This window comes from Echeneis naucrates, chromosome 1 (assembly GCF_900963305.1).
Source record: "Echeneis naucrates chromosome 1, fEcheNa1.1, whole genome shotgun sequence".
NCBI lineage: Eukaryota > Metazoa > Chordata > Actinopteri > Carangiformes > Echeneidae > Echeneis > Echeneis naucrates.
Window position 1 is genome coordinate 3943631 of NC_042511.1, and position 27978 is coordinate 3971608.

The 27978-nt window shown below is 39.4% G+C and overlaps 1 protein-coding gene across 4 annotated transcripts in view; it reads right to left on the reverse strand.

Annotated features, from left to right (window-relative positions):
- mad1l1 (mitotic arrest deficient 1 like 1) overlaps positions 1–27367 on the reverse strand; it is a 51177-nt gene extending 23810 nt beyond the window's left edge. Inside the window, exons 1-16 of one of the 4 annotated variants that reach the window (XM_029504306.1) lie at positions 27250–27367; positions 26636–26804; positions 26391–26531; positions 26038–26217; positions 25819–25943; positions 25619–25700; positions 25260–25390; positions 24310–24424; positions 23436–23497; positions 19578–19664; positions 18718–18862; positions 14778–14918; positions 14217–14273; positions 12625–12716; positions 12274–12364; positions 1857–2088 (exon numbers count right to left, since the gene is read on the reverse strand). In XM_029504306.1, coding sequence (XP_029360166.1) covers positions 1857–2088; positions 12274–12364; positions 12625–12716; positions 14217–14273; positions 14778–14918; positions 18718–18862; positions 19578–19664; positions 23436–23497; positions 24310–24424; positions 25260–25390; positions 25619–25700; positions 25819–25943; positions 26038–26217; positions 26391–26531; positions 26636–26779 — 1825 coding nt within the window. In that variant the 5' untranslated portion in view covers positions 26780–26804; positions 27250–27367. Of the gene's footprint in view, positions 1–1856; positions 2089–12273; positions 12365–12624; positions 12717–14216; positions 14274–14777; positions 14919–18717; positions 18863–19577; positions 19665–23435; positions 23498–24309; positions 24425–25259; positions 25391–25618; positions 25701–25818; positions 25944–26037; positions 26218–26390; positions 26532–26635; positions 26805–26962; positions 26974–27100; positions 27198–27249 lie in introns of those variants that run through there. The other 3 variants (XM_029504316.1, XM_029504325.1, XM_029504333.1) reach the window with 3 other exon arrangements.
- Between the last annotated feature and the right edge of the window lie 611 nt (positions 27368–27978).

Genomic DNA, 27978 nt, shown 5'->3' on the forward strand with positions numbered 1-27978 from the left:
AAGCCTTATCTATTAATGTATGAAAATTACTCATCTTTTCATACTCTCCCACTGAACTGACCCTGGTCTGAAGATAACAGCAGATACCACACATTAGGTCTACATCATCTGCAGTTTAAATTGAGTATCCCCTGGATGAAATTCAAATCATTTCATCCAGGGGAAAAAAAAAAGATGTGTGGAAGACCAGTGGGTAAAGGAAAAAACAGGCAAAATTTAATGACAACGGAAAATATCAGATGGAAGATGAGAGTGAAGGTAAGTGTAAAGAGGAAAATGAAAGGTGCGAGGACAAGAGAGATGAGCGAGTGCGTTGGTGATGGAGTGAATGACTGAGAGCTAGAGAGTGCGCATCACACTGTAGTCCTCAGAAGACAAATTAGCCAAAAGACTGAGTGCTGAGCTGCCCTAAACTCCAATTAAATATTTAACCCTGTCATAACTACACTACCTCCCTCGATCCGTCACATACTCACACCAAAATGCACAAAGACCTCAAAGGCCTTTTATATAAATGAAGCCACTTTCTACCTACTTCTACTAAGGATTAGGTTAACAGTGTCTTTCCTTTCATTTTTATACATTAGGTTGGGGGACAGGTTACTGCTTTTGTAGGAATAAATATGACAGAAGTCATTAAATCTTTCATGGGGATTAGAGCGACAGTGGCAAGGAAAAGTAAGTAAACCTTCAGGAACAACCTCCGTCTCCATTTTTGCAGAAAAATATGGCCACATCTTCATCCAAGACCAAACATGAGCTGATTTAAATAACAACACAAATTATTCCTCTTGCCCTTTCCTCTTTCTAGTGATGAGGAGTTGTGGATTAGAACTACTTTAGTATATAACATTTACCATTAATAAGAAGCATAAATATAGCAGAAAAGGTCACACCATAATTTTAAGGAGTTTAAATACTCACAAATCCAGAGTTAGACAGACTGTCTCTGGATGATGATTTGGTTCTATAGATACTCTCCCTAGAGGTAAGATGGCTCCAAAAGCACAAGGCAGAACATTTAATAATTGAACAAAGGCGCTCAGCATAAATTTGGAGGTAGGAGGTAAGCCAGTCAGTGACCAAAAACATCAAAGTCACTACCACAGAATGACTTCAAACAGGGAAAATCCACCTGTTGGGGTGGCCCATTCAGAGCTCAGACCTAATCCTGTGGCAACCCCTGAAGAGTGCAGCTCGCACCGCCTGCCCTGGGAAGATGGCCAAGTTCTTCAGGAAGCATTGTCCAAGATTCCTCCTGATTATCGTGTAGTTCTTAACAGCAGACAGTAGCTAGTTTACATAAGGTTATCCGTGCCAAAACATTTTTAAACTCAAGGGTTCACTTAGTTTTTCTACCAGCACTGTGGTTGGTTAGTGGGTTGGTTCAAGAAAGACACAAACTATTTTAACTGCTTGTGTGACATTAGCTGAGGGACACAGGGTGTCCACATTTGTGACTCTTCATGACAAATTAACGTTGACTTCACTTGCCACTGTATGTTAAAGAAACGTGCCTGAATACAGTATTTGAAAGAAGTGAAGGAAAGAGTGATCAAAGTTGTGTCCATACATAATGCAGACAATTTACCTAACTGTATCAAACTGAATGCCAAAACGGATTTTACAGTGTGCACTGTGTCCCACAGCTAAACTCTGTTACCACTCCCACGTTCAGCTCTGTGAAATACAAAAATCTAAAAAAAAAAAAAAAAAAAAAAAGGATAGAAACATGATGGCCAATGGGGAAAGTCGATGCAACTGCCCAGTTTCAGTTATTTTTAGGCTACAACAAACCTCAATTAATAATTTTATTTATTTATTTAATCTCTTTGCATCTGTGTTGTGGACCTTACCTAACACCTCCTTTGACGGTGGCAAACTGAGGCCGAGACTGGATCTGTGCAAACTGGAGTCATCTTGAGAGCTGACGAGACCGCCTCCATCTTGCAGTGAGCGCATAAGCTCCCTGAGATTTGTCACTTCCTCCCGAAGAGCATCCACTTCCTGCTGGCGCTCCTGCTTGGCAACGCTGGTGGGGTTCATTTTGAGGTGAAGAACTCTGGTTTTCAGTGGATCAAAGTCTCCCTGTGATAAAATGAGACATTAGGACAAAGTTCATATATCCATTCATGTGTAGTTCTTGTGTGGAATGAGTACAATCTTCTTGTCCAAATGCCAATTCTAAAGTCATTAAACTTCACAACAAAATTGTGTTTATTCTTTCATAGCAGGGTATAAAATTCTGGGAACTATACCAAAAACGATTCAAAACAAGTGAAACAAAATTCAATTTTTACGATGATATAAACCAAAGAAAAGCATTGGAAAAGCTGGAATTAGAGAGCAGTTAAAATATATGATCTATCATATTTTATTTGGGCTTGAATATATGATAAAAGAAAAAATAAAGATTAATGTTCTGCCATTCAACTAACTGATTAATTGATTGTGTCAACTGTGAGTGACAACACAAGTTCAGTTTTCATTCAGAGATGCATCTTTACTCGCATCGGCTATAATGTGGATGCTTCTTTGATCCAGACTGACTGAACTCCTAATGAGAGAAGGCCAAAGTCAGGAATAGAAGCGCAAGCTGTGACCCTGTAGAAGATTCACAGCACTACTTCTGAGGCTTCAAGCTAGAAATAGCTGCCTGAGGATGCCAGTATTGCTGACTCGCTGGCTATCAAGCTCTGATTTCCTGCATTAGCTGAAATGGGAAACAGAATGATGGTGGAGGTGAAGGGCCTGGTTGGTGTGGTGAGAACAGCTCAATGGTTCATTGTTGGAGCTCATGCTAGCTTGATGCCCCAAAGCCTGCATATATGCAGGCCTTGGGGCATTAACTTTATAGAGTCCTCACATCTTGTAATGAGTTTAAGTCCGGATGAAAAATAACATGGGGCTATAAAGTATTGGCATCCTGGAAAGTGAGTCTCTCTCTGTGCTTCTCCCCACAGCATTTTCACAGATCACTCACAGTCCTTAATATCATCTCTACGGGGCCACAAGACATGAAACAGGACACGTCTCAACATGAACTGAAACCAACCATGATTCGCGTCTGTGAAGTGTGCGGCAAAGGAACATGGTAATGGAGGAAAATGCTGAACTTAAAGCAAGGTAGCTTTCTATGAGAACCATTAGCATGTGTGCTAATTGGGGAGAAGAGGAGGCTGATGTATAAAGTACTTTCTGTGAAATTAATTCTTGCTTTCAAACACAGTAACTGAAGAAAACATGCACATTTTAAATATTCCATGCTGCTTATCACTTAATGGCATATTTCTTTTTCCATTATGTGTATTTAACCGCTGCTGAAGACTTTGAGCATAATAAATAATCATGTTTCCATCCGTGTTTACTTAGCCCTGTAGAGTTAAGATAGCCAAGCACACAAAATTGGCTTTTTTAATATAAAAATAAACAGTATAGGGAACCAAGACAAAACTTGGAATTCAAACAAATGGCTTGACTTTCAACTTTTTACAATATTGTACAGATTTGAGTTGAATGCAATGACGGTATGAGCATCAGACCGTGTACCTGCTTTATTTCCCAGTGCACTGTCAGCACTGATACACCATATGAAGCAGATGAAGGACATCTGATAGGTCAGTGAAGAGAGCTTTATTCTTTGTTCTTGATTTGGCACAGTATGAGTGATGAGTGGAAATTCTCTTTGTAATTTAATATAATTCTGCTACGTTTTTTGAAACCTGTATTCATTAGCTAATCTCCTAAAAGCCTGGAATTACAAAGTCAAGTAGAACAAAACTGATAAATAAGGCCATAATAGATATCAGGCAATTGGTTTGTTTTTGCAAAACTCTTCTTAAACTCATGTGCCCTCTTAAGTAGTACAAGAGGTGCAAGCAGAAAGATTTATCAAATCTTTCATTCTAGCAATGTCATTATAACAGTTTAGTAGAATTCAATGTGATTTAACTGCAGCAGCGCCTCTAAAGCACACCAACGCAAAATTACATAAGCTATAATAGGCAATAAATACAGGTAGATGTCATCAACAAAACTTTGAATTGGTAGATAATGCCAGAGCAAAACTGATAAGGTTGCCTGCAAACATGATTTCTTCCTCTGTTTTCTTCTGACTCTGTGAGGTTTGGGTAAATAAGAAGAGTGTATCTCTGCTTAATGCCAATATAAGAAGACATACGCACATACAAACACACACACACACACAAATGCACACACCAATGTAAGCTCTTGATTACTGGCTAAATTAGATTCCATATACCCCAAAGCAGCATGGGTAGAGGGGAGGGGGAAAAAGCCTCACACGCTTATAAATAACACTTTGTATAATTCAAAAGGAAAGGACGGATTGAGCTTTCCAAAATGAGGAACAGAGGATGTGTATATTTATATCAAACCATTTAAACTGGACCGTGCACGCATCACAGCCAAACAGAAGTTGTGGTTTATTTTCTTCCTGCGTACATCTTTTGAAGTTCTACATCTGTATGGAGAATTTATTCAAGTATGTGCCTGTGTGTGCGTTTTGATAAACAGCAAGAGCCAGATAGTGTGAGACATATGTAGATTAGAGCTGTAAACCCACAACACACACACACACAAAAAAAAAACAAAAAAAAAAAAAAAAACAGAGGAAGGTCCTCAAAATGCAGCCAACAGCTTCAACAGCTACATTCTGTCAAACTGTGAAAACTCCTTCAAACGCAGTTCCTTAAAATTGGGTCAAGCTACAAAAATTATCATGATTCAGCCTTAGAACTGATATTTAATTTTTTTGGATGCCTGGACTTAGCCAAGGGGCGGAGATCTAATTGACAAGATCTAATTCTCTAACAAAGGGAATATTTTTTTCTTTGGTAATTAAGTGCATCCTTTTCATAACAAGATAAGGAGTAGCATCATATTGTTTGAATTGGTTGAAGCCTCCTTATAACTTGAACTGAGATGAGAATATGGAAAGGAAATTATCTTCTACATTCGGGATGATGGTGACGGAAGCCCAATATTTGGCTACGGTGCTAAAAGATTAAAGACCGAAGTATTGATAAGTACTGATGTTATCTGTGCCCGAGAAATTTGGAAAATAAGTTTTCTATTTGTTGCTGCTACATAAAGTTTATCTTGCACACTTTATCTCTCCGACTCTGTTTCTGATTAAGACATGAGTCTTTGATGTATTTTCACTATTTCCAGACTAGAAGAACACTCTCTCTCTCTCTCTCTCTCTCTCTCTCTCTCTGAGTGTAGGTGGATGAGGAGTAGGGAGGCAGAGCTGTACAGCAGAAACACACAAACACAACAGTGACCCTAGTATTAGTCAAAATGGCAGACAGAGCTGGAGATTCAAATTTTTGGTTATGCTTGTTGTCACAAGTCTATTAGATGTGAGGTCAGAAACAACAGCAATCTTTTGAAAAATCCAATCTCACATCAATCAAAGAAAAACTGAGAAATGCAGTTTACAAAGGCTTGGCTCGTTGTTTAAGTGTCGTTCCTACAGTTTATATATCAACAGCCGAGAACAAAAACATTCAGAATCAACTTTATGATGCAAACATGCGTTAATGGCATGCTGTATCTAATGATGGATGGATGTAAATTTAGAAGCTCAGAGTGAACTGCTTCATCATCTGCATCTTGGCACTAATCCAGCTAATCCTAAAGCAGACAAGAAGGAGGTGCACTATGCAGCCAAGACTTGGGTGCATGCCATCTTGTGGCAAACATACACACCTATTATTTAAAGAGGCCATAAACCCCAGTTATGCTGAACTGGAAGCCCTAATAAAATATAAACATGCGAGTTACATAAAAAAAAATTTACCCTCTGCACTGCGGTCATGCAAGGCAAATAAAACAGCAGTGACCAAAACAGTATTTTGTAATCGACCGTAAACATGTTTATTGCCACTGTGAAATACGAGTCTAAAAGGACTGACTCACTTGGGAGTCAGATTCAAGCAGTAAATAGAGGAACTGTAGTTTTTCCATCAACTATTAGTGATTTCTTCAAAACAAAAATGCTGCAGTTTGCTGCTCATGAATGTTCATTTATATATAGTACATGTAAGACAATAAAGTAAATTTGATTTGGTTATAAAAGAAACCTTATACCTCATCTCCATTTATTTCACCTTACATGTACCTTCTTTTTTACGTTCTGTGGCACAACAGACAAAATGTTGATCATTATAAACTGAATAAACATTATCCACTGAAACACAAACCACAGAATCACAAGTGTCACAAAGTGGTGTGATCCTCTATAAATGGATGAGAGGTATATTTACTTACTACCTGTACATACATATTTGCATTTTAGAAGAGAAGCTGGTGCACTACAAGGTTACAAGTTTGGATTTAGTTCACTGCCGCAACAACAGAGAAATAAACTACTTTATAACTATATTTTTGCTGGCCTATTTTTTTTGTGTGTGTGTTGCACATGCATATATACAGCCTACTATTCGACACAGTATTTACAGTGCAGCAAGGTGAAGTGCCATTCTAAGAGCCTAAGGCTACATCTCTTATTCATAGAACAACAATAACAACACATCTAATACCAGAGAGCAGACTGTTAAAAAAAAAAAAAAAAAAAAAGAGCAGGAGGCAGAGAATGAGAGCAACCGAGCAGGAGATCAAGAGCACAAGAAAGAGAGAGAGAGAGGGTAGAAGGGCAGAGAGAGATAGAGAGACAGTATAAAACGGGAGGGGCGGGGGTTTAAGTCCAGGGAACAATGTCTGTTTTTAACACAGCTGAACAAATTGCTCTGAAACATCCATTTATATACTCAACACAGCACTGACCACAGGGGACGCATGAGTCACTGATGGAACAGGTGACACACCATTGGTGAGCGAATGTGCATGAGTGCAAGAGCAGAGGGCCACTATCAAAAGATAACAAAGCGCCCCCCCTCCCAAAAAAAAAAAAAAAAAAAAAAAAAAAAGAAAGAAAGAACGGACATGCGCACACCCTTAAAATCACATGAACCAATAAAGGGAGGCTGAACGGAGACACTGAAGAGAAACCTCTTTTACTGAAGCATGTTATCAACCACAGACCATTTCTTGGCTGGCTTTATTTAGCCCTTCTCCTCCACAAATTGCAGGATCTGTCCTGAAGCGAGGTAAAAAGAAAAAAGAATTAATAACAGATGCATTTAAAGGATTGCTTCACTGAAATTACAACAACATGGCACATCAAGGCCATTCAGATTTTGATAGTCATCGCTGTGGTCTAGGACATTGCTCGACACAGTGGGAGTGAAAAACATTTCATTAGTGCAGCACAAATTATAGTGGGGGGTGAGAGGAAAAAAAACAAAAAATAAATAAATTAAAAAAAAAAAACAACAGATCTTTTAAAAAAAGACTGTCTTGGTTAATCAGGGTGATGCAAAACCATTGGTGTCAGTTTCCATTGGAATTTCTCTGGCAGCAAGGACAATAAAATATCTAGAGTATATTGAGTTACACTCTTTAACACTAAAATGTAGCCATTTGTTTTTCTTTATTCATAACAATGTAGAGAGATGTCACTGGCGGTGAGCAGTTTAAATGACCCAGTCCCTTCACCTTAGAGGTCCCTTTTCAAATTAGCCTTTGGTTGCTTCCTTTTCGAGCATCAAAAACAAAATAATACTGACCTTTGGAATTCCGTCAAATATGAACATGCCAATCCTTCATGTAATTTTTTTTATTTTGGGGCTGTATAGTGATTTGAACAAATTTTGTAGTTGACATTACTGTTGTGAAAGCAACGTCTTTGTCCTCATATTTTGTCTATCATAGTAAGACCACTGCCTTCTGTATGGCAGAAGTCCATCAAGCAGGCCTGATAACCACTAGGTGAAAGCAACGAGATGTGTCTCAGAAAATGTTTTCAACAAGTAGACAGAGGCTTTTTGTGCAATTGGCTGGGGGTGATGAATAGCTGCTGAGCTACACTGTATCCTTGTCAGTAAGGCAACCGTGGACTCTGGGCAGTTGCATACCAGTGTTTTTATTTTCCTGCATGAGTACAATATGATAAGAGTCATTCACTTACACGGCCCAGGCAGGTTCAGTGAGGAGGAGAGCACTGAAAGTTTTCAGCATACAAATACCTGGTATCCTTTAAGAAAAATTTAAACATAGATACGCCTACAAAGAGCATGTGCATTGAAGCCTAAATAAGTTTCTTTTCCTGAAGTACAGTAAGAAGACATCAAGATCCACAGGCCATCATGATTTGAGCACGTGTATACAAAGCAAAACACTATGAGGTCACAATCAGACTCAGCAAACAGGCGATCTGCATGGACAGTTATGACTAACATGTCACCACAATTGAGGTCAATGATAACGATGTCTTACTGCATATCTTTGCTGAGCAGCCTCATGCTCACGTCTTCCATTGGATTGGTATGTGAGGGCTCACAGAGCGATTGCTAAAGCTAAAGGGTCTGCTAAAATGTTAATTTGGCTGAACTGCTACAATGACTTCATCCTGCTTGAATGCCAACTGAGGAACAGGGCCAGCTGGGAGAGATGCAGAGCTTTACCATAAAAGGGTGAGGGTTGAACCCGGAGAGCATAAAGACAAAGGTTTTCATTGCGGCAGCATCTTTCATGGAACAGCGAGTTCCTCAGTGTGCTGCTTTCATCTTAGTTACACCTTTTCAACACAAGAGACAACAGCAATGCTGACGATCCCCTTAATCTCTCGCCCTCTTCATCATCAGACATATCTGTCAGCTCGAACCATCTCACCTGAATTGTGGTGACCTCTCTTTGCTTTTCTTCGTAGTAATTGGGCTCCCTGTGAGCTTGTCAAAGTTGGTCGACTACAAGACTACAAGTCTGAAATGTATAGCTCAATTTATAACACAAGGAATTTATGTTTATACTATGTACAGCTCATGACTGTAAAAATTATAATTCTAAAATTTAAATAGAGATTTCACAATTTTCCAAGTTTTGTCTGGAAAAACAAGAAAAATAAGCTAGAATCTCTCCTTTGGAAGAAGCTAAAAATACTTTATGTTCAATCAAATGTGATTCACCCTAACTGCCATTACTGACATTTCTCTCTCAAATTGCATCTTGCACTGAGCACTCTGAACGGAGAAGAGGCACTCTTCTCTGACATACTGAAACATTTAGCGGATTTACAGGATAAAAAACGAAGTCGTGTGGCCATCATCTCTCCTGCTCAAAAGTCGGAAAGCTGACATCAATTTTATACAGAAATGCCATGATTTTTTTTTTTTCCTTCCTACCAATGAACATAGCTCCCTACATGTCAGACATTGGTTGTAATGGGAAGAGACACAGCCTGCAGCTCAGTCAATAGCATACAGCAACAAAGATGGAGCACAAGCTTCATGTTGATAAAGGGAAGGTTTCTCAGATGTTCAAGCAAATTTAAAAGTATGAACAGCATGTTTAAATCAAACCTGGTGGGAGAGTCTGACTTTTTTGCCTTCAACTGCTGCTGCCATCCTTCAGCAAATATCAACCAGAATCAACCTGAGTTTCTCTCGACTTTTTTGATTTGACAAAGAGCCGATTAAGGTTTACACATTTTGGGTTTGAAATAAAAAATAAAAATTTTATTTCATTATGTTTGGATTAACTGGTGACTCTAAATTGTCCGTAGGCCTGAGTGTGAGTGGTTGTTTGTCTCTGTGTTGGCCCTGCGCCCCGGCCAGGGTGAGCTGGGATTAGCTCCAGCACCCCCCGTGAACCGGAAACGAATAAGTGATTAAAGATGAATGAATGAATTAGTGTATTCATTTGTAGCAGTCAAGTCTAAGGATAGACAAGGTTCACCCAAGGAAATTGGGAATCATGGGAAATGTGAAGGTCAGAAGACATTGTTGTATTGTTGCTTTTTTTGGGCTTGGTTGTCAACCTCTGGTCAATAACCTCATCCATACATCTGCTGAACATTGTGAAAGGCAAAATATCTAAAAAGAGTGCAGGATACCTTTACTCTCAACATTTTCCATAATTCCCTAAAGCCTGAAACTCAGTATGGGGTTTACATTAAACGTCCCAATGCTGGAGAGGCACATATATATATTGCTGACTGAACTGTATAAGTCTTCCACAAACACACAAACCCTTAAAAACATCTCTACTGCAGCTCAAGACCTACAGAAACACTGTATTAAAAAAAAAAAAAAAAAAAAAACCCTTACTTAGGATTAGAAGCCCGACATACTCAGGATAAAATATCAATAGCACTAGGCCTGAAAGCAATATTTAACTATAATGTTGCTATGGCCACGTTATACAATGCTTATCCATGTAGGCACACAGACAATAGGAAGACAGACAACTTCTTGCAACTAGAACAAATCTCTCTGTCTAGACATTGACATGGCAACAAGCTATTAAGTAGCTATTATGGTCTGCGATGCATAAAAAAAAACAGCAGGGAGGTTGTAGTAGTAGGGTATTGATTAGATTGACAGGAGTTGGCTGATTCCATCATTTTATTCGCCAACTTCAGAACAGCGTCCATTCAATTATGTTCTTTGAAGACATGGTGATTATGTCACATCTCAAAAGAAAGGCATTATTATTCTTATCTTAATATTAAGACTTCATTGAACTCTACAAGTTCTTGGAGATGGGCCTTGTCAAAGGCCTTGGAGCAAATATTCTCACTGTCAAAATTTCAATTAAAAATAAAATCACCCAGTAAACTGAGTTCAAATCTACCTTGTTGCCATTTTTACTTTATAAAATATTCATTTCAGGTTTTGTTTTGCATCTTTCTGTCGCCAAATGACAACTGGCTGTACCTATACCCAATTTGAACAGGCTCCATAATTACTGTGGTGAACAACAAAAATTGTGAAAAAGATAAACACAGTCAACCGCTGTGTTTGTGTTTATCATCACTAAGAATGAATGTTTAGAAGAAAATGGAATTCAGGGGGAAAAGGGAATAAAATTATTTTGATCATTAAATGATAAAGTAATTTTAAAAAATGTGGTAGACCTGGATTTGTGAGGCAGATAGCTACTTTCCACCACTAAACCAGTTAGCAAGATACTAATCACTGTCAGAATCAAAACTAAGTAAGGCATTACTGTGTTGACAACATCATAAGACATGTTAAGATACTATAAGAGTATGTAGAAGTCAGTTATAAATACATCTGGTGTGAAAATATGAATTTCCCTTGAACGCCTCCTGACAGATGGTCGGTGGGCATGATTGTGCTCCACTCTACAGAAAGCTCGTTTTCATTACACTGGTAATCTGAGGGGCTGACAGTCACACTAGTCAGTTTGATCTAAACATAAAGACGGGCTGGAAATTATGGGTTCTACGACGGTAATCTAAAGTAAAAGTTGATATAATGAAAATCCTGCTGTCAATTTATTCAGACATTCAAGTCTCGAGTCCCTCCAGCCCATTCACTCAGCCATTCATTTCCCCTCACAAATACTTCTCCGTTCAGTCAGTCATCTCCGCACCCAGCCTGATGTAAAGGTCTCTTGGTGTGTATTAGACCATGGAGGAGTCATAAAAATTAACTCCTAAGAACTGACCTGATCCATTGACCGTGCAACCTTGAAACCCGCATGCACGCACACAGACACAGACACACACCTACTCATACTGGGTTGTCAATTGGCTTAAAAGTGGTGGTCATGCTTGAGAGCACATGGATTTCATTCACCCCATAGCTAAATGGAACCAACACGCTTGCCCACACACGTTTCATTAAAGTGCCCTGGAAGACTTAGTTTGGCACAGCATGAGTCAGGGGAGTTAAAAGGACCTGACTGAGATGAAACACACACACACACACACACACACACACACACACACACACACACACACACACACACACACACGCACACGCACACACGCACGCACGCACGCACGCACGCACACGCACGCACGCACACGCACGCACGCACACGCGCACACACAGAGCCGGCACCAGGGAAGGTCTACATTTATTTTGACGATCCCCCATCTTCTCTCTCCCTGACTGTTCTGTCCATCTTAATCCTTTCAACAAATAAAGGAGGATTTTAAATCCGCCAAAGGTTGTACAACTTTTCCATTGGATGGTGTCTGAATCACACCTGGGTCCAATTGTGTTTGAAAAACTGTCAGATAGGGGCAGCATTTTTGTGAATCAATCTGCAGTGTGACGCGGGCTAGGCTCCTGCCCTTGGGGTTATTAAATTGGTTCCTATGTGCCAGACGAGTAAATCCATCACAGAAAACTGTTGGAGGAAAGTTTCGGTGCCTACCTGAAGGTTGTGTCTCTCCAGTCTCATCTCCAAGACGTTGTTTTGCTCCTCCAATCGCTGCCGCTCTGCTTCTAAATCCTCAATTTTCTGTCTGGAAAAAAGTAAAAAAAAAAAAAAATGGATGCAGACATATTCACTCACTTGTAATTAATATCTACCATGCAAAATAGCCACTCCATATATTGTTAACACGACGGGTTAATCCCCAGAGCTGTGGCGCTGCTCACAGACAAGCTCGTGATGTCGGTTTGAGTTAATCCGCCCCGCATATAGACATGAATCTTTCATATGCCATGTTTTGACTTAGTGGTGTTTGCAAGTGTGTGAGTATGTGAGGTGTGTGCTAACTACCTGAGTAGGCTGACCTCTTCTTTGGTTGCCAAAGAGCTGCTGTCAGCAGCAGAGGCCTGCTGCTTCTTCAGAGCCTCAATCTCCAGCTCCACCTGGGAAACACAGAAAATAAAATGAGCCTGTTGCATGAATGTCGGACCTCCTTTGGCCGTGTTCCTGGCAGAAACCTTTTGCCTGCAGATAAATCCTGAGGACTCTATTCCAGCATGCTGATATCTTTTCCAGACAGATTTCCAGACAAATAGATATATTCTTTATACACCATTACACTATACACTAACTCATTTTCCATTTCACAGTGCCCTGACTTTTTCCCTTAGCACTTGTTTTTAAGTCCAACTGTTTCTTAGTTAGCCTTTCTCTGATCTCACTCTCCTCTCCGCAATTATCCCTCATTTCCATTTGCACGCTCATTATCCTCTCTGTCTGACTGCATCTGTCCATCTCTCTGCTCATCCTTACACCCGGTCTTGCAAAGTCGAATAAGTAACTACTGCTATAGCAGACAGGTGGATTTCACACGTCAATACTTATTGCCGTGGCTATGTTGATGTCTCCTTGGCAACAAGAAGCCATGAAAACAGAGAACGTAGAAGAAGTTAAGACACAAAAACAGACACGTATATGAGAGCGTCTTGGTGTCTCAATTTAGCCTGGTTTTACATCTTATTTTAAATCAATCAGCTCTTTTGTAACCTTCCCGTTACCTCCACATAAAGAATTTAAGTTAGCTGTATGTATTTTCTTGTTTATGAGATTTAACAGATAAACTGACTGATTTAATATGGCAAAATTCCCATTTTAAGACTATTTAATGCTATTCACAGGCCAAACTATCTGGTCTCTGCAGCCTGGCAGCCAAGCAGGGTCCTTTAATTGTTTAGAAAGGAGATCTAATGTTCGTAGTATACATCTCATCAGCTGACTACTCATGTCACTGTACACTACAAAAGAAAGCTAAACATACGTGTACTGTAAATACCAATCCAGCTGCTGAAGAAATGATTTTGGTCAGCATGTTAGTCACAGTGGCATTGAAGTGTCTTAGGCTTGCAGGAAGGCACAGCACACCTACTGAGATGACAGTCACCACTAAAAAGTTTTATTGAGGCTGCCAACTTCAGTAGGAGAAAAGAAGTGATAGAAATACAAGCAAAACAAGAGTTATCACTAGAATGGCTTTCCATTGGTGGAGACAGCAGAGGATGTCAAATGATGTTTGATGTTGTGATACTGTTTAGTAAAAGCAAAAACTTACAAATAGCGGCCTTGAATGCTAACAGCTAAGGTTACAGTACCTGTGATCATTTGGAAAATCATTAAGCAGTAGATTTTATAAATGTGATACACATTTGTGGTTTTTTATTCAGTTTACTGGAGCTGTTGCTTGACTGTCGCCTCGCAGTGAGAAGGTACAGGTACTCCAGCTTCAACCCATACTCCAAAGACATGCAAGTTAGGTTCACTGGTGACTTGTATATGTGAGAATCTATGGTTGTTTGTCTCTGTAAGCCATAGACAAAGCTGTATAGATATATACCAAAATATGTGTGAAAACGCTACTGCTGGGATGTGTGCAAATGTGTACTAACTTTTTGTAGCTGCAGTTTGAGTGACCCCGTCTCCTCCTGTGCTTTGGTCAGCTGGGCCTAAGGTGACAGACAAGATAAAGGGGGAAACATTAAAGAACACAAAATATAATGAAAAATGTCCTTCTGTCCACCTTCTGATTTACTGTATTAGCAGAAGCAGAGCAGGTGCACAGAGCAGAGATGGGAACTGCTATATATTAACCAAAGTGTACAGTTCATTCAACAACACTCAGGCTTCTTTTTATTTTAGTGTATCTCACAATTTTATCACTTTTAGGCACATATATCTGTTCACTCGCCCACTAAATGAAGCACTGATTGCAAGGGTGAGCTGTACAACACACATTTGCAGTGCCATTAGCATGCAAATTACCAGTTAACAACGTGCATGCTAAAGCAGCCAGCAAATTTGGTTAATGTAATATAGTTCTTAATATTTAATGAAAAATATAATAGAATCAAGCATATTTTTTATCCATAATACACTCGGCTATATGAGGAGGGGACAGTACATACAGGTTTTGGTATTTGTGTATGCCTGTCACAAGCCTGTGCACAAACCTCCATCTCTGCATTGTGGTTCTGCGTCTTCTGCAGTATGTCCTCTGCCTCCCTGAGACGCTTGCTGAGCTGGGGAGAGTACTCAGTAGGTGCCAGCTCGCTGTCATAAGACTCCAGTATAGCCCGCATTCCATCACGCTCCTGTAACACACACACACACACACACAAATAAACCAACAAAGTGGAAATGATGCTGTATACATACATACATACATATATGTCACAAAGAAATAAAGCCATGGCACTACAGAGTATTGTGTTATCAGATGTGTAATATTTGCATTTATATGCATGAATAAATAGGGGGTGTTGTAGGCTTTTCATGTTTTTCTGATTTCACTGTGTTGCCTATGTATGACTGTTTGGGTGTTAAAAAGACAAGTATCTTTGTAAATGAGGAATAAAGTATAAAGCAGCAGCACATTTCACATCCAAGCTTTGACAAGATGAGTTTTGGGTTATGGTCTTACTCATTTGCATTTCTTCTCATGTAATAATCAAATCAAAGACAAATGTCTTTGTAGTTGAAGAATAAAGAAGAAACCAAAACATTAAATGAGAGTCACGACAGAGAAAGGCCTCTGCAAACAAAGCATATGACAGTATGCTGCTGCATTTCTGTTCTCTGAGATGGGAGGAGATAATTTAAAAATTCACATCTATTTCTTCTCTATAATTCTGGGATGAAAGGCATGCCCTCAACACTGCGCTCTGTCCAGTAAAATCAACACAGCAAGTAGTTGTTTCTGTTAGAGATGAGAGGATCCAAATCTCCTATAGCCAACATTTTCACAAGTGTCACTCAGGCTGACACGCTTTCTCCAAATAGCTCACGAGTCTTTGTCAGTGTCTTTCTGGTTGACATTTTTATGTTCATTCACACAAGAGAGGGGGAAAAAAATGCATGGACTGGAATGGGTCCAAAAAAAAAACAAACATCAAAAAGACATGTTTATGATTGAAGGTGACGGAGCAAGAAAAAAGCAAACGGTAGCAGACATGCACCACAAACATCATAATTACGTGAATTCTTCTAAATCGTCTTGAAGTTTTAAGTATTTGTTCATTTCATGAACGTCAACTTAACTTTGAGACTAAACTGCGTTTACTGTACATGCTTTGACTAGTACAGCGATAAATCCATGTAAAAATCACAGGACAATGATGAGCCATTTTAAATCATCTGTAGTGTTAGGCAAGCCAACTGGTAGCCAGACGAAATGACAAATATGAAGAATCTATCAAAAACTAGCAAAAATCCCAATATTTAACACAAATTCAACGTCAGTCACCACAGTTAAAATGATGATTCTCCTCCTCTGCCTTCAATTCACAGATTCATTCTGTATTATTAGTTATTAAAAACTCAACAGTTTATATGACCAGGGCTAAGTTGAGAAAGCATAGCATGTTGATCAAATAATAAAATAATCTATTTCAAGATGACAGAGCAAGGATCTTAAAAAAAAAAAACCTATATCTAAAAATCATACTTAATTTAACTTAATTTTTCTTAGCACTGAAGCGCCGTCACTTGTCATGCAAAATTACACAGCTACCTAATACAGATCTCTTGTGAGAAGCTTTCAAAGGCGACAAGAGGAAGATGACAAAAGCAGGAAGACAGGGGGAACAGAAGTAAAAACAAAAAAGGTTCCAATCACATTTAGAGGTCAGTGTGTGTTTGTGTGCGTTTGCTACGTATCCTAAACAGGCCCTTCAGCTATTTACAGTCTATTACTGTGCAATAAAATTCACTCAATCTAAATCAAAAATCTGTCAGCTCGTCTCTTGATAAAAACTCTCATTTAAAAAAAAAAAAAAACGACAAACAGGGAGCAGGAGGACAGAGTGATAAAACTATCATTAGTGCTTCATCGGCTATTTTTTTTTAAATTGCTTTTATGTCAACTGTTTTATCTAGTGTGCAAAGATGTGACTGTGCCTATAAAGTTCGACTGAAATGTGTAAGAAACAAAACATCTGAAGAAGGCAATAGTCAAATAATGGAGTTGCAGCATTCTAGCAGAGATGGAAGGATTCATCACAGTCGAACAACTTTAAGAACTCATGATGTGTGTGAGAAATTTTATTCTTATCCACATCTTTAAGAAATGATGTTCAGGTGCAGCTGAGAAAGGCAGCTGAATGTGTAATATTTGTATAGGTATAATAATATTTGCAAGATTTTTTTTGGCTGCTGTCAGTAAACATCCTCTACTCCCTGGCCCTGGGGGGAGAGAGTGAATGAAAAGTGGGAGAAGCGTTGGTGAAGACTGGGCAGTGGATCAGAAAAAAAAAAAAAAAAAATCATTTCACTATGTTCTTACACAGCGGTTTCAAAGTACGAAAATAATAATAATAATAAAGTACACACACACACCTCCGCACAACCCTGTTGGAAGGTGCAGCATTGCCAGATTTTGTGTGAATGTCAAACTGTCAAACTGACAATAAGCCCTGCAGTTCTTTACACTTCTATGACAGAGAGCCGAGGAGAGAGATGGGGACCGACATGTAACCTGGAGTCGAAAATTTTCCCCTCAGATGCTGCATGCAGGTACACCAACAGGCCCAAAAGCTGCAGCACAGAAACATCCAAAACACAACACAATAAGAAAAAAAAGAAAATAAAAGGCCAAGAGGAAGGTCTGCTTTGATAAATAAATAAGACTTTGCACAAGTTCACACACACTTTGCATGGTATACATTTAATCATTACACACTGCTAAGCCAGACTACAGTTATACCCTCTGGTGGAAGATGAATATTAAGATCTCTTCCTCTTATTACTCAGACTATTAAAGCTGATTAATAACAAAATAATATAATAAGAATAAGAATAATAATTACTAGGAAAAAATGTTGCCTCACAGCCATATCCAATACATCCATATGCTGTGGTTTCTTAAATGCACAAGAAGAATAAATGAGAAATCATGTAGAAAAGGCTGGATATACTTGGATAGTTTTAGATCTTTCAGTAAGAGGTATCAATATGCTCTTTAAGCTTGAAAAGAGGTTGTTTCTGCATGCTTCCTACCACTGAACACGATTTCTTGTCAGGAGCGGGTGGCAATTGGCACTTGACCAGTGCTCCAGCCATTTTTAATAGAAGTGGTAATAACATTACCTCTGGGCAGGACTAGGTCTTTTGGGGGAGACTGGATGGAGGCTACAGTGATCTGCAGAGGTGAAAGTAGCGACTGGGCTCATACAAGTGAGAGATGGTACTTCCACTTCAGTAGAAAATGGGATAGAAACATCAGCAAAGAATAAATTCCCCCTCTAGACTGGTAAGTAAACAGCTGGTCATATTAGCATTAGTTATGTAGCAACACTAAAAGTTACTAACAAATTTAATCGGCTGATAACAGCATGAACATTTGAAAAATAATCTATGAATGCATTATGGGGTCAAATTTTTAGCAAGCAGAGCTTTTAACCACAGCAATAGACATTTTCAATATACTGTGACCAGGTGGAAAGAAATCACATTTAATCAAATGTTCTAAATTCAAATGAATGTTCAGTGCAAATGGTTGGGTTTTTTGTGGACAAAGTCAGATTCTTATCATGTTTTTAGCTCAGTTTAGTTGTGATGGTGACTGACTGAGTGCATGTGTGTGATTTGTGCACTAAGAGACTGAGCATGTTGACCTAGGGAATTACACACACTGAGAAATCAATATCATAGGGTGGTCTAGTCAGGAACTGCAGAGCAGAGGAGTTGCAGACAGACAGGAAGAGCAGTCATATGACATTCATTGACCAAACAGAGCAAGCCTGGAGAAAAAGGGGAGATTAGGAATCCTGTGCTGGCTTTGAGATTCAGGTGCTTCCAAGTCTTACAGCTAAATTCTGTGAAGGATCTGTTGCGAAGATGTCAATAGCAGCTAACGTGTGTCTCTGTGTGTGAGTATCTTTGATGGTCAGGCACCTTTGTTAGCAACAGCACTCTCTTCTGTAGCCGACGGACGAGAGCATCCTGTGCCTCCCTCTTCTTCTGCTCCTCCAGGGTCTTGCTGCGTTGCTGAGACACCTCTGTGCGGAGCTCGGACTGTGAGCGCTCCACACTCCTTACACTGTCAGAGCAGGACAAATTAACAGTTTGGAGTTAGTCTGGCAAGGAATGACAGAGGCAGGCTGAATACTGCTGCTAATGTTCACGACACTTCGACATAAGCAATTCATTGGTCATTTGGAATAATTCTCCACAGTAAACAACTTACCTGGCTAACAGCAAATAATCACTACAAAACTGTCCAGATATTATTTGCATCAGTGACTTGTGCCAGGTCTGATCAATGGGGCAATAATCATACCAGAGGACGATAATTATGCCACTAGCTGCCTTCACATTCCTTTCCTACGCCCACCCCTCATAGCCATTCTGCTATTTCTAATATTTCATAATGAGCCCAATAAGCTCAGCAGAAGAAAGACGCTCGTTAGCTAATGAAAGCTTTCTTAGCCGGACTGAGCTGCAGCATGACTGTACCAGAGCATGTGCCCAGCTCTCCTCACAGACATCACCTCTGCCTAAACAGGACAAGTTTAATTAGTGAATTCCCTCTCAATCTCTTTCTCACACACACAGCAGTGGCTACTGTCAGGACTGCTATGAGAATCAGTACCAGTTTAATTAACTTTGTGACAATTAAGGACTTCTCAAAGATACGCTCTAATAGATACACTGGGAGAAAGAGGCATACAGGCTGACAGAATGTTAGGAAAAAGGTTTGAAGGCAGAGAGAGAGGTTTTGTGCTAGGGTGTGTGTCAGGAAGTGTGCGTGTTACCGGCTGTTGAGTGTGTAGTTCTGCTCTTTCAGAGCAATTTCTCTCTGCTGGATCTGAATCACCTCCCTGGACAAATCCTCTGGTTTTCTACAGACAGACAGCAGAGTAGTTAGCATACTCACGTGTTCATGTACACTTGAATACACACAATGGGGGCGGGGGGGGGAATCAATGACTGAGAAAGCAGAAAGGAGAGAGAAAAGACAAAAATGACAGCGTTTCCATATTCTTTTGTTACTTGGCCAGTGGGAACTGGGAAATAAAATGACATGAGCAGCAGAGGGAGAGATGATTGGAAGATAGTGGGCTAAATATTGGTCACAGTTCTACAAAACAAACTCACTCCATGGGAGAGATTGATAGATTACAGAACACACAAACACACAAAGGGAAGGCAACAATGCAGACAATCACATACCCCGTGCAAAAATGCACCACAGGACCCCCAAACTTTGAATCGTGTGTGTGATTGTGGATCTGAAAGAATTCTACTGCCACCTAGCTGTTAAATTGACACACCTGAAAATTGACGCAGGCCTTGCTCTGAAACACAAATCGACGGGATGAAGTTTGCACAACATTACTTATTTGACTGAGAATAAACTTCAGCATTCACAAGAGAGAGTCTGCAGTAACCTGAGGGCTGACCTGGTAGTTTTGCACCAACATTCGACAGTCCTCTGAGTTGTATGACAAATTAGGTGCACGGACAGAAAGTGCTGAGCAGCCAAGGTTAACATCAAGGTCAGAAAACCAGAGTACACCATGTGAAAGTTTGGGTGGCATGGATTTATCACCACTTCTTTTTGCCTACATTGTGCCTCAGGTATGGATATAATCTCATGACTAAAATATGGGTTGATGAATCATATGATGGAATAACTATGGTACTCCCAGTAGGTGATTCCACATTGCACCGAGTCCAGAGGGATTAGCCCTTTCCTGAGAGCCCTGAGATGGTTCTGGAGGGCTTTGACTTTGTTTTTTGGTTCTTTTTTGGTTATTTTTTTTTCCCCCCTGACACTATGGACCCGTCATTCTTTGGTGATGTTGCAAATAACAGGTTAGGTGTATATTATTGGGTGACATGTTATAAGGTGACAAGAACAACTCTTGTGGTATGACAGGGTCACACCTCAAGAGCACACACTTCAGTGAGTAGAGGGAGGTAACTCAGAGTCTTGTTGAATGTTGGGAGTTCAACTTTGGAAAATATATAGATGAGAGGAGCAGCACATTCATAACCCATCTTACAATATTCACTATTTTCGCTGTCAGACATAAAAAGGGACAATTTTTTTCCCACAACAATTTAAGCCATAGCCTGAATACTAAACCTGAGCAGCATAGTCCAACATTTCTCATGGACATAATCTAACTCTGCTGATGTAAAGCCTCCGCATAACAAGGCTGCAACCAGTAACTATTTTCATTATCCTTTAATTCATTCATCATTTCTATGTCATTTCATTGCTTGTTCCATAAACATATCACAATAATAAAGTGGGAAATGTTCATTGCAGATTCTAACAGCACAAAAAAAAAAAAAGTTTAAATTTCTGTTTTCCCTCCTCAGCTGTCTCAAACCCAAATATTTTGTGCATAATGAGCAACTGAGCTTTGAACTGTTGACAATCAACATTCTTATTGTTTCTGTATTTTAGGGACCAATATACAGGGCTCAGACAGATGTCAGCAGATTACAATTTATGGAGCAATGCCACACTATGCATTTATAAATTTATAAAAAAAAAACATTTTGCAAGGGATAAATAATACACCAAATCTCAAAACACATGTAGCACACAAAATTACATACACACCTTGAAGTGGATTTCAACTAGCTAGCATGATCCCAAATGACGCCATCTTTGCATTAAAACTACTCTTCCAGAAGAGCAAAAATGGAAAAAGCCTCAGGAAAAAGGAAACTTACTCCCAGAAACTCCCCCATCCTATTTTGTCCCGAATGGCCTAATTTCCAAGAAGAGAAATGTTCTTTCTGCTCAAGTCAATTTTCAATTGTCAACCACATGGGCATACACATAAACAAGCACAATGTTATCACACTATGAAACAGAGGGAAAGGAAATAAACACCACACCACAATGAGCCAACTGCTGGCCATTCAAGCAGCAGCGAGGCTAGTCTACTTCACCAGGCGGCCATATGGATTGTTGATGTACTGCATTCACATCTGTCCTTAAGTTATTTTTGTCTGAGTAGCAAACGGCTGGTGAGGAATTAAATCCAGGGCTGCAGGAGACAAACTCCCCAACTAACAGCACCAATGTATTTTACTGCTCATATACAACAGAACCACCACACATTTTTTTGTCAAGACCTACAACCACCCCAAAATGACATGTTACATTGTGTCAAAAAATAAAATTATGTTGAAACCACAAGGATCCTGTGGTTTAGAAAAATACTTATTGGCTGGCAAAAATAAATAAATAAATAAATTACACAGTGTTGTACAAAGGCAGATAGCCAGATCCTTTAGTAATCCTTTCTAAGAAACTGCATTGCCACAGCAGCTTTAACTTGTAGCCGTGACCCCGCACATAAAAAACAAAACAATAACAATTCCATGGCAACAAAAACATTAGCTCAGATATTTAATGTTATAAAAATAAATACCAGAAAGAGTTCTGTTTTCATGACATCAGCTGCTGATGATATTATCTCTCTGTCATCGCAGTGTCATGTTTTCTTTTCTTATGGAACTTGCTGAACTAAACTTTAATAATTTCATAATTTCTAGCCTTCCTCAAAAAAAAAAAAAAAACCCCAACAGTTGCTGTCCATACTTGGAAAATATAACCCCTCCAGGGCAATCACAACATCTCACTGATGCATAAATCCAGATGAATGCTAATTCTCATAACGCACTGTTGTACGGAGGGCAGTAAAAATCCACAGGATATTTATTGGCCTCTGCATCAACAGTCTGTGCCAGGAAACTAAAACATCCTGAACCAGCCAAACATTTACCTGGACACTTAATAAACAGTATTAACACCTTCAAGTACTTTCAAAATGATGATTTGCAACCAGCATTAACTCTTACTTTTGAACAGTATGGCTGTCATACTTATGGGTGTTTGTTTCTTTTTGCAGTTTTACGTAATAAAAAAAAAAAACCAAACTGTTTCTTCATTTTTACATTGTAATTGCATGATAACCTAATCAATCTTTAGTATACAGAGAAATGATGGACACAAAATGATTGTACTAGGATTCCTCAGGAGTACATCCATATGATGCGCTAACTGCAAATTTAACAAGGTCAGGTCCCATAACACATTATACGGTCAGATAAAGCCTTATAAGAGGAAAAAATTCTGTTTTTTATTTACCATGTGTCAATCTTTTTTTTTTTTTGCCCTTTAGCATTGTGTAACACACATTGCACACATACATACACACACAAACACAGTCAGAAAAATCTGTGCTGTGTTGCTGTTTTCAATTTAACATTCCGTTTACTTCAGAGCCAGAGTTAATCATATAGAAAATGGTGCGTGTGTGTATGCACGCAAGCATGCATGCACTGGACAAAGCTGCAGTGTTTTTAATCTGTCAGATCTGCTTTGCTGCTCACAAGGAAAACCCACAATCATTCTCTCATTACCAATTTTGACTAGATGCATTAAATCAAATTCAGCGCACACATATGCAGGTATTAACCAAACACACACCTTCACACAAACTGGTGGAATTGATCCAATAACAAGGCCCATTAATTTGTAGAGACCACAGCTCCCCCTTGTGGTACGTTTTCATATTTAATAAAAAATAAATGGTAAACTCTCTTTATCTGCCACACATTCAGTCACTCACACCATGTCTGACCTTATGTTGAGTCCAGTGTACTGTCCCAGGTTCTCCCAGCCTTGGAGCTTCTCAGCCAACCTCTAAGACGTGAAAAAAACAGAGGTTACCTGTTTGCACTGTCTAGAGGACAGAAATGCTGTAATTACAGTCTCAACATTGAAAGAAAAAAAACTGACTAAAGTGTGATCAGCTATCCATGCATAATGTAAATGTTTTAAGAAATGAATACTGAATTTTGTTTTCTGACCGTACCACAACAACGATATAAACCCATATATTAAAAATGTTGCCATCATTTCCACCGAATGTAAAATGACAGACACAATTCACTGCAGATTTCTTTCATCTTTTGCTGCTCTATTTTAGCACTGCCATATACAGATCATGTGCTCTTAAACTGAGACACCTAGGAAGAAAAATAAATAGAATGAAGCAAAGCAGTGTACACACAGAGTAGTATATCAGCTGTCTACTCCTGCTGCTACTGATACATTTCTGGACTTCTGTATTAAAGCACTGTTGTGTGTGCAATATTTTGCGTATGATATGTGACCTCTTGAGCGTAGACGAAAATCGAACAAATGCAGTGCTGAAACCAGCCAACATTTGGCAGAATGCAAATAGCCTGCTGTGCATCCACCTTGACATCATCTTAGTAATGACAAATATAAAATATAAGGCAGGATAAATAAACATTTTGAAAAAAATAAATACATTTAAATCAAATGAATAATATATACATACATATATAAAAACACCAATAAAAATAGAACTACAATAAGAAAAGTTGGCTATAAATAGAAAAAGTGCAGCTTTGCTTAGGTTCTAACCTAACCATAATGTATTTTAATGCTTTGATATCAGTTTATAGTGGTGAAACGGATTAGTTTACCTCTTTCTCCAATTCCATATTAACCAGTTCTTCTTTGGTTTTCTCCATCCGCTCCAGCTTCTTCCTCAGCCCTTCTACCTCCTCTTTCAGCAGACTGCAATTCTCTCTGTTTTCCCTGAACAGCAAACAGGGGGAAAAAAAAACAAAAAACAAAAAACTTTCAATCCTCTTCAATCTTAACTTCAAGGATTGAGATTCAGTGATTTAACTGTGATTCCTGTCAACATTCACACATTTTAAAACTTGATTTCAGATCCTTTGACTTCACAGTGACTAATTTTAGATTATCATCAATGATAGGGTTAAACCAGGAAATTGGATAGCACATTAAAAAGTGTTGCATTAATCAGATTACACTAAAACCCCAGATAACAGAGCTTCTGTCTAAAAGGGGATCAGACATGGTGAAGTGGCAGAGGGTGGTGAAGATGTGCCTCCATTTCCTCTATTCCAGATGAATTACAACCTCTGATGTTATCAGACATGATGGATGGTGCGTATGAATTTTCCCTCATAACCTTTTTGAGTTCCTTTCCAATACATCTTTGTGTCCTGCTAAAAGCTTGTGACCAAGCAGTCAGGCATCTTCAGCAAAATCTATATGCATGATAATTCTGCATATGACATATTCCTGAAATAAGAGAAATTACAGTCGAGAACACAGCAATTGAGATGTAGAGATTCCTCTTGATATAACTTTTCATCCCCTCCTTCACTCTCATCTTTTCACAACATTGGCATACACACAGTACAAATTGTGTCTGGTTTTGAAAATCCATAAAAAAAAACATACCTGAAAAGGCAACGCTCACCCATTGCCTCCTAGTCATATTGGAATATCAAGACGTTCCAATTAAACATTTAAACTTAGTGGAAAAGTGTGCTGCTGACCCGTCTACTCTACTGTGAAGTGAAACCTTGTGGACAACATTTAAATCATTTTATTTAACCTGAGAAAGGCATTATCATCTCTGAGGCGCTTCAACTCCTTTTCCAGATCTGGAACCTTTGCCACTTCTGATTTAACAGTCTTCACAATGGCAATGTCTTGCTCCTGGAGGGCAAGACGGGTCTCTAACTCCTGAAATTATCAAAAAGAGTACATTGTATTCAGCAATAAACATTTAGAGCCAGGTTTTTGCCTACAAATGTGTGATCTTTTAGGAATTAAAATAGTTCAACGGCTTATTTGTGTATAAAAAAAATAATCAAAAGTCAAGTGATTTAAAAAAAAAAAAAAAAACATATCTTCAGTGCTCATTAGCATTGAATCTGCAACTTTAGTAAAGGGATTAACATCGTAACGTACCTTAATCTTGATGACATGCTCCGAGCAGGAGGACTGCATAGACTGAAGACTTTGGCAAAGCTGTGAGACTTCCTGATATTTCCTGATTATCATATCAATCAGATCGAAGCGTGTGTGGTCAGCATTTATCTTATGCAGTACAGCTCATTGGGCATTAGCATGAAGCTGAGATAAGTGGAAGGCTCAATGCATGTCTGTACCTGCGCTGTAAATCAAGCTGTTCTTGCAGTTCCTGGTTTTCCAGGGTTTGGGCAGAAATTGCTGAGTCTTTGCTTTGAATCTTCTGTTTGAGCTCTCTGATCTCATCCTTCAATGAACTGATGTTCTGAGAACAGATTACAGAAGTAAGGTAGCATGAGATAGGAGACATGAACAGAATAGCAAAGTTAGTGAATTTGCAAGCCTATGTTAGCTTGTACCTGGTTAGCAGTATTAAGTGCAGAATCTCGCTCCTCCAATTTCTTGTTCAGGCCCCCCATGTTCTTACGCAGAGTGCGATTTGCCTCCACCTGCTCAGCAAGGTTCTTAGCTGCCTCAGTCTCTCTCTCCTCCAACTTTTTAATCCGCTGCAACAGTTCCTGGTTCCGGTCAACCTCATGCTTTAACATCAGAGTTTGACAAAGACGTTTTACTCAGTATTTACTCTGATGTCCGTACGCTTATGTGAGGTTTTCTTTGTAAAAACTTAAATCTGCTAAATACCTCAACATTAGAATTAATCATCACTGACTCTCCCCTATTAGCTAAACATGTGGCAATACATGACCCGTACCGCCAGGCCTCGTGCACTTTCAGAAGCAGCCTTCTCCAGTTCAAATCGAGCTCGCTTGTGACTCAGCTCCATCTGCTTCTTCTCCTGGTCCAACTGAAGGTAGCGATTCTTTGATTTCACCCTATCTGCCGCTTCCAACAGCTATGAGGGGAAAGGAAACTTAGTCAATGCAAAGTCCACCCTTTATTACTGCCTCTACACAGTAGACAGAAAACACAAAAACGATGCTGTCAGTTTCTACAAACCTCCATGCTGCGTTTGTACTGACTCTGCAGGTGTCCAGTCCCTGTGGACTGATCAGACGGCCGCTGTGGCTGGTCAGAACGGCTGATGAAGGAATTAAAAGACTTCAAGGTTGTTAGCACAGTAGTGTCGTCCTCTAAATCCATTTTCAGAGACGCAGGATGCAGCGCACTAATTAGGGGAGAAGGGGAGAAAGGCAGCAAGCAGAGCCAGTAAAGCACAAAACATTACATCTTAGATACATCACTTAGTAAAATCAAAATCAGAAGGACCGAGTTTAAATTATTTAAACTCAATGAGTAAGACAGACACAACGCTTTGTAACTCACATTAAGCATTGTGTTACAAAACACATTAAACGAGATAGCTAAAGCTAGCCCAGAGGCTAAAAACAAACGCTAATATGTTATCACTTTCCAGCTTCAAACTATTTTGGGTGGTTATTTTTTGTTCACATCTGTCCACACCTTAGGCCAGTTAAACAGCGCAGTTGAACTCAAATTAATCTGAAGGATGAGTTACATCTAAAGTTAGTTTACGCAGACGCTCGCGAATTGCTATCGAGCTAACGCCGTTCAAAGAGAAAAAGATAGCATCTGCTTGGCAGAGTCCTCACCTCGGAGCTGAAACGCTTGTGACGAGCAGCAGTTCGGTAGGAGATAAGTTATCTTTACTCTGCTAGCCCGTTAGCTTGGCTCGATCACAACAAGCGCACACTAACACACAAAAGTCCCTCCAGTTTCGCTCGAATGATATCCGCGTGGCATCGCGAGACATCTCGTGATCTCGCGAGAGTGTGAGAAGCAGAGATGTTGCCGGATGAGGAGAAATTCAATTAAACTGTCACAGTAACTTCATCACATCATTATTATTTCTTCACATTTATGTCAGTCTGGTGTTTGTTTGTATGTAGAGATTAATGTCATTGATTTAAAAAAAAATGTAGTTACATTGTTTGTCCTACAGAGAGAAGCATTGCTGTATTTATCAGTTTAGCCTTTAAACAGGATGATAAAGTACTCTGTCAAGAGTCAAACAAGGAAGCTGCTGAGACATTTAGCCCAAAGGTGTGCTTCTTTCTTAAACAGGGTGACCAGACTTCCCGTGATTTGGGCGTCCCGCCCCGAAAGTGTCCGCCGGGTTAAATTGGGGAGGCCAAAAAAAGTTGCGCACAGACTCAAAGTCCAGTTATTACGGTAGCCAGTTAAACAAAGCTGGTGACGTCGCTGTCAGAGAGCATGCGCGTCACCCGGAAACAGAAATCGCGTCAGTATTGTTTACTCGTGGTTGCTAAGCTACAGACCGACGACCGCGTTTTTGGTAAGTTTTGTATGAATCTATGTAT